The sequence below is a fragment of the Actinia tenebrosa genome, unplaced genomic scaffold (assembly GCF_029948245.1).
Source record: "Actinia tenebrosa isolate PJP-AT-01 unplaced genomic scaffold, QUT_ActTen_1.0 PGA_scaffold11__36_contigs__length_13525064, whole genome shotgun sequence".
Taxonomy (NCBI): domain Eukaryota; kingdom Metazoa; phylum Cnidaria; class Anthozoa; order Actiniaria; family Actiniidae; genus Actinia; species Actinia tenebrosa.
In genome coordinates this window covers 3,288,211-3,295,194 of record NW_028292571.1, presented here as the reverse complement: position 1 = coordinate 3,295,194, position 6,984 = coordinate 3,288,211, and the positions used below count along the sequence as shown (strand labels likewise).

The window sequence follows — 6,984 nt, the reverse complement described above, 5'->3', positions numbered from 1 at the left end:
GAGGAAGTATGATAAGCCAGCAAACGCTCAGAATATTTTTGTACATATTAACACATATTATTCTAACAGGCCATTTAGATTAACTGTTTCGCTAGGGACAAATTTTGTTGAATTTTCTACTGGATTTGGCGATTTATTGCCCCCCATAAACAATCAGTGACGTCAGAGGGAAATATGCAATTAGCTCAAATTCTTGAATCCTTATTGAGCTAGTTCTCGCCTATCGCCTGGCCCGACAAACGTTTTTTTAAATGGTAACATAACTTATTATCAACACATCTACCAGTCCTGTGTCTGAATGCAGTCTCGACTTTAACGACAGCTCACAACTAGTCAACCGCAGAAAAGCCCAACTCAATCCAGCGATCATCAAAGTGCCCAACCAAAGTTCCTGCTTCCCTGGTTGGTTCGTATTTTGGTGGCGTGGTTTTCTCTTGCATGTAATCACATCGCCTCGTTGCAGCGTTCTTAACCTGGCTCTATTGACTGAACTTCGAGAACAAAGTCCCAGGAGGAGTGCTTATTACCGCTAATGTGTCATATCCCTGATTCAAGATATCTTTATCTCCCACCCTCCAGGTGATTGGCTTTTTTTGAATTGTTTTGCGCTCTTAATCTCAGAAACCTCGCAACAGTGATGAAGTCTTAGACGCGGATTCTGGCGAAGGAACGAGGAATGGCTGAAACAGACTCTAAAGACGAAGACAAATGCACTCAGAGCTAACAACCAAGTACACATGGCTCCCGACGAGGTAAACCACCTTTTAAAATATGATCTTGAAGGCGCCAATTTAAATCTTTAGTCATTTCCAAACCGTTATAAGACTTTGCAAGCAATAGTCCCCTTCCCCATCGTTTACGCCATCTTTGGAAAGTAAACGTGCCGTGCATCGAAGCGAGGATGACGACGGCGGTAACCTTGCAACACCTTGAAGAATAGACTATTTCGTTGATAGACGGCGGCTCTCTTTGAATGCAGACATTATTTGGTGTCCAGGTCAATAAAGCTTTGTTACAGTAAGACCTCGATTGATATTAACAGCTCCCCACAAGAGAATACAACACCCGCGAAAAAGATGATTAAGTCTACCCGACATCACCCATAATACAAGACAACTTACAATACTCTATATTTTTTTTCGTCATCTTGGTGGCGCCAATCTTTCGAAGTAGTCTATAATTCACAATGTCTGTACATTGCGATGTCACCGCCATTCTCGATTCGATGCACAGACACTGTTACCTTTCAAGATGGCGCAGGGATTTGTGAAGGGGACAATCGTATCAATTAGTGAAGACGAGTGCTCAAATGAAGCAAAATCATTCTTTCCCTTTAGTGTTATGTTTTTAGCTAGACAAACGCCTAAACAACGACGAAAAAAGACTGTTTTTGCTTCCATATAGTTTCTAAAGCATAAATTTCAATTTTTTTCAATGCTCAGTTAAAAAAAACAGTTTGAAGATATTTATGGGAGCTCATAACTTTTTCAAGAATGCACAAACTTCAATTGCAGTTAATGGTTACCAATAAGTGACCTAAATATCCCTCTTTTGAGACAAAAACGTCAAAGAAGTTTCTTTGTGTGCAGGAGCGATATTGAGATGGAGAGGGAGGTTTAAGCATCTCTGTTTTAAATCCACTAAATTTTCAAGTCTTATTCTGACACTTTTAGGGCGCTTCCATTAAGTCGGAACCAAATCGGCCAGAGCGCTAACGATCAGTTATGGTACTTGGGACCAACGCGGCCAGAACCGACACGAGTGAAAAACGTCTGCGCATGCTCTAAATCCGTATGCAAATTACTCAAAACATATGTAAATTTGACTTTCAAACATGCCTGATAAATTGGACTTCACAAAATGCCCAAAACTTGGTGTCCATGCTTAAAACTTAAGGGTAATTCTTTCATATTGTGTTTGTTAATACAGTATCTTGGTCTGACAAAAGCATACTCATGAAATGTTTTGTATACTTGGAGAAAACAAACATTTATTTCCTCACCCAAACTCTTCAAAATTTTTAGAAAACGTGCTGAAATGCACGTATGCGCAGAAGTTTTTCTCTAGTGTCGCCCGAACCAGTTCTAAGAACTGTAGAGCACCACTTGAGAACTGGCCACTCAGACCGATCGGTTCGACTTGAAATCGTGGAAAGTGCCCTTAGTGTTATACATACCAGTCTACGTACTATACGAGGCACCCACTTGCGATGCCTCTCCGTGGTTCTTGATATAATTTCATCTTTACCTCCGTATGCAAATTACCCATTTCAGACCACGTGACATTCTCCTGAGAATTGTTCTTTTATGAGGAATATGTTAAAATATTTACACATGAAAGAATCAACTTTCAAGAGTGGTATCTCATGGTCTGTAATGGGGCAACAAACAGTGAAGGTTAATAGGTCTATTGCTTCTTGTCTGAAAAAAGTGTGATTTTAGAGTCGTTTTCCCCCACAGGCCATGTTAAAGAAAGCCCGGATTCGCCGTTTCAAGGAACGTAAAATGTATTCAGTCATTCGAGAGATTGTCTTGTACGCCATGTTCGTATGGGTTGTGCTGTTGACAGCTTACGGACACAAGGACCCTGACGCGAATTTGTTGAATCAAGGGATTGAAAACATGCTGACGGGAACCGGAAATAGCTGGCTCGTTGATTATAAACCCAAGAAAGCAAAAAACCAGACGGATAGAAAGTTTCTTATGGTGAGTAGAGGGTTACTGTCTTACATTTAACATCCGCTCATCCATCCATCTATCCATCCATCCATCCATTTATCCATCCATCTATCCATCCCTCCCTCCCTCCCTCCCTCCCTCCGTCCATCTATCCTTCCATCCATTCATCCGCAGGTCATAATATTTTAGCAAATAATTTTTTTTAACTGTACCTTTAATTTAAAGGTGAGTGGAATCGAAAAGTTCTGGAACTGGACTAACAACACTCTGCTGCCCAGTTTATACAACGGACCTTGGTACAATGGAAAAAGTGACGTCAACGGATACATGGCAGACAGAACGTCATGGCGGATCGGAGTTGCAAGGGTTAGACAGTTACGAGTCAAAACAGGTAAATCAGTTATCGTTTGCACCATTTTCCATACATTGGTTCACTGTCAAACATAAAGCGCTCAAGTGAGGTGCCAAGGTACTTTCAAAGGATTATTCAAATTTGAACCTTGCAACCTCGACTGAAGTATATGTGTTTGACCAGTGAACAGATGTATGGAAAATGATGAATACATGAACGTACTGCTTACGTGTTGCTAAAGCGACTGTGAGAAACTGATATAATAATAATAAATAATAATAATAATAAACTTTATTTATGTGTCAAAAATATATAGCAGTTTCCCACTAAGTAAGGACAGCTAACCTACTTAAAAACAATATGTGATATGCTCACCGTGGCAATGCATGTTCCATAATGTCTTGATATCGTTGTGCTCATATAACGTCATGGCCGCCATATTGGATGATCTCCAGTAACAAATGTTGTCATCGGTTACTTTTATATATCACCTTCTATTGCGTCCTTGTCTAATGCATGATAATTTTTTTTTGAGACAGCCTGAAAAACTCAACAACAATAACAAAACAAAACTCATTATGTTTATATACTTTGTTGTATTCTTTCTCCAAATAAATGTATTCGTTTGTGCAATTTCGACTTTTAGTTTCAGAAATATTCTAGATCAAAATTCCAGTATTTCACGTCCAGACGTTGTGGTTACTGAATACTCCAACCCCCTCCCCCCTCGAGACTGGTTCCTCTAAGTTGACATTTGTTTTGACCTTACCTAAGTTGCTCCTTGTGTCCTTTTCATCCTTAGATACATGTGAAGTGGCAAATGTGTTTAAAGGTTTTCTACGTGACTGTAATGTACCTTATTCCTGGAACGCCGAAGAAACAACCAAACAATTCAAACCAGGATGGTTGCGAGCTCCTTCCAACTTCACATCAACCAATCGCGCATGGCGGTACCGAGAAAGCGTTGAGCTGAAATCCCTCCCATTCCTCGGACGCCTGGCCTTCTACAGTGGAGGAGGTTACGCCGAAGACCTGGGACCAACGATCGAGGAGGCCAGGAGAAAAATTCAAGAGTTAAAATTGCATAACTGGATTGACAAGCAGAGTCGAGCGGTATTCGTCGAGATAACGATATACAACCCGCATACCAACATGCACTGCGTTGCTTTTCTGATACTTGAAGTGTCCGCCAGCGGAGGCGCGTTCCCATTCGTCGAGCTTCTCGTCACGAGGATAGACCGCTACACAGGACAATTCAAACTGTTTGTACTCATCTTTGAGCTGGCATTTGTCGCTTTCACCATATTCTTCACGTATAAATTGATCAAAGGGATGATAAACATTGGCCCTATTTATTATTTCAAGGAGTACTGGAACTGCACGGAGCTTGTGTTGATTTCACTTTCCTGGACGTCCATTGTGCTTTACTTCGTAAGATTCAGCATCAACGCCCTGACACAAAGAGAATACCGCAAGAATCCCAATGAATTTGTGAACTTCCATCCACTGGCAACCAGCGATGAAGTCTTTGCTTATATTTACTCCTTCGTCGTGTTCTTGGTATCTCTAAAATTCCTTCGTCTGTTCCGATTCAACCGAAGAATGTCATTACTCGCGTCTACACTGAAGAACTCGGCAAAGGAACTAATATGTTTTAGTCTAGTATTCGGTATAGTCTTCATGGCATTCGTGCATTTTTGCGTTTTGGTGTTTTCAAAAGACCTTTATATGTTCCACACCGTCATGTCTTCTGTGGAAACCCTGATAAGCGTCATGCTTGGGAAATTTAGTTACGAACGTCTTCTTGAAACGAACAGAGTGTTAGCACCTGTCATGTTCTTCTTCTACAGCTTCCTCGTTGTCTGGGTCCTCGTCAACATGTTTATCTCGATCATCATCGAGAATTTCCAAGCGGTGAAACGCAACAACGATCTACAATCGAATGAGTACGAAATAGTTGACTTCATGACCGACCAGTTCCGTGTCTGGCTTGGCTGGAGTACATGGGGATTTATTTTCTCGTCCAAGAATAAAGTCAAAAACTATCCGATGGGTAAACCCAAGTATAAAAGGAGAAAGAGGGTCGACCAGGCCGAGAACTTAAAGAACCGTGTAGATCTACTGGTGAACATGATACAGACGGTGTACTTTGAAAAGGAGGACTTTCTGCGCAACGATGGCGAAGTCACGTATACATCAAGAGAAAATCCAATGTATTAACGCTGTCCCTCTCACTGTTGTGTAGTTCACGCCGGGGGTCGTGGTCGTCAGCAAGTCCCGGCTGAACCACACATATGAGATGAGTTTGTTTGATGTTTTATTTTCTCTCTTGCCACGAGGGGTTTTCTCCGTGTTCTATCTCCAGTTTTGCCGTCCCTCGTTAAAAATCAACATTTGAGTTGATTGTTGTGTAGTATAATAGTGAATGTAGTGCGGTTTTGTGTGGAGCGAGCGTGGGGGGAGTGATGGACAGTGATTGTTGTAAAATATATTCTTTTGGATGTAAGGTCCTGTTTCAGAGTTCACATGTATTTTAATTTATTGGCGATACTACGAAACAACCTCGGGGCAATTATTAAATTAAAAAAATCACAATCAATGCACGGCTAGTTCACGAATAAAATTTTGATTAAGCTTGTAAGGTTTTGCGAAGGAAGCAAAACCAGAGAATCTGGACAAAATCCCTCGTAATTGCCACTCCTATACTTCGCCCAAAGAATGCTTTGCGTATTTGGGAATGACACCATGAAACTTTATTCTTTCTTAAGCTGAACATTATCATGATAGATAATAATGTCATAGGGACTGCTGGAACAGTCTTTGAAGAAAATTGCGGTATTTATAGACGACAATTTCAGTTACTCTTTCATACACGGCACATTGCAGAGTCATGATTTTATTTTTTAAAGCTGTAGCACATACCTTATATAGAGCGGTTTTGATATCAAACCTACGGTACGCTACGGTGTATACGGCATTTACACGGTACACCCATGCCGTAATACTGAAATGACTTCCCATTGTCTACAGTAATTCTCCTAATCACAAGGCTACGGCAACAGTGTAGTTTCGAATTTGCTTCTTATCTTACCACTTAGCAGCTTTAGCAATCACAATAACTGTTGAATAGTTGACGTCACCTAAATTATAAGTTATTTACTATTTTAGTTGACGTCACTTAAATTGAAAATTCACGTGTCAACGGTCTGAAAATCAGAAAAAAAACTTCACGCATTCTTTGGGCTAACGTAAGCCCCCGGATTCGCATGACCGTTGGTTTGGCGCGTATTGACTATTTTAGGGGATGTCATCTACATAGTTATCTAAGTTAGATAAATTTATCTAGCTATATTCAACAGTGTGACTAAATGCATTCTAATGTCTGACTAGAGATCGCGCTTTAGAGGCACATTCATGAAAAAATCGTTATGGCCACTCGTAATGAATATTAAACAAAAATTAAATGTTTGGATGTGTAAATATATAATGATTCAGTTCGAGAGAGAAACTCTTGTCAAAATGAACGAATTGAAAAAAAACTAGAAATGTTATTTTTAAATCTTAAATGCGCACAGTCAATTTCCTTCTAAATCTTTTCTCTACTTTTCTATTCCTTCAGAACATTCTCTTGATTTTGCTGGCACATGTTGAAAATCACTCGTTCATAAATTACTGTATACGTAGTGAAAATAGTGCAAATAAATCGAAAATATCTGACAGAACTTTGTTTACTCTTGTTTATTCGCTATCCATTTTCTCTTTCCATTTATCACTCGTATTCGTTTATCTCTTTCTTTCGTTCATCCATTTTTGCGTCCCATGACCCTATCTTTATTCATTCGTGGAGTAAGTGCATCATAGCTTCGTGTACCAGCTTCCAATAGACCCCTTTGCTTGTGACGTTAAAGGAGCTCAATTTGGAGGAAAAAACTAAAGAACTTCAATCTGATGAGA

At 40.0% G+C, this 6,984-nt stretch overlaps 1 protein-coding gene across 1 annotated transcript; it reads left to right on the top strand.

Annotated features, from left to right (window-relative positions):
- The first annotated feature begins 744 nt into the window (after nt 1–744).
- On the top strand, nt 745–6,752 carry LOC148912356 (polycystin-2-like). The gene is made up of 4 exons (XM_089027646.1): nt 745–752; nt 2,460–2,705; nt 2,904–3,069; nt 3,833–6,752. Exons 2-4 carry the CDS (start codon nt 2,463–2,465, stop codon nt 5,248–5,250), a joined length of 1,827 nt encoding a protein of 608 aa, XP_088883772.1. The 5' UTR covers nt 745–752; nt 2,460–2,462; the 3' UTR covers nt 5,251–6,752.
- Nucleotides 6,753–6,984: the final 232 nt, after the last annotated feature.

What these genes read in the sequence shown, in the direction of transcription:
- LOC148912356 (XM_089027646.1), top strand. Translation starts at nt 2,463, where the DNA reads ATGTTAAAGAAAGCCCGGATTCGCCGTTTCAAGGAACGTAAAATGTAT. An exon ending in CGGATAGAAAGTTTCTTATG is followed by an intron (nt 2,706 to 2,903) that starts GTGAGTAGAGGG and finishes TTTAATTTAAAG; the next exon opens with GTGAGTGGAATCGAAAAGTT. An exon ending in ACAGTTACGAGTCAAAACAG is followed by an intron (nt 3,070 to 3,832) that starts GTAAATCAGTTA and finishes TTTCATCCTTAG; the next exon opens with ATACATGTGAAGTGGCAAAT.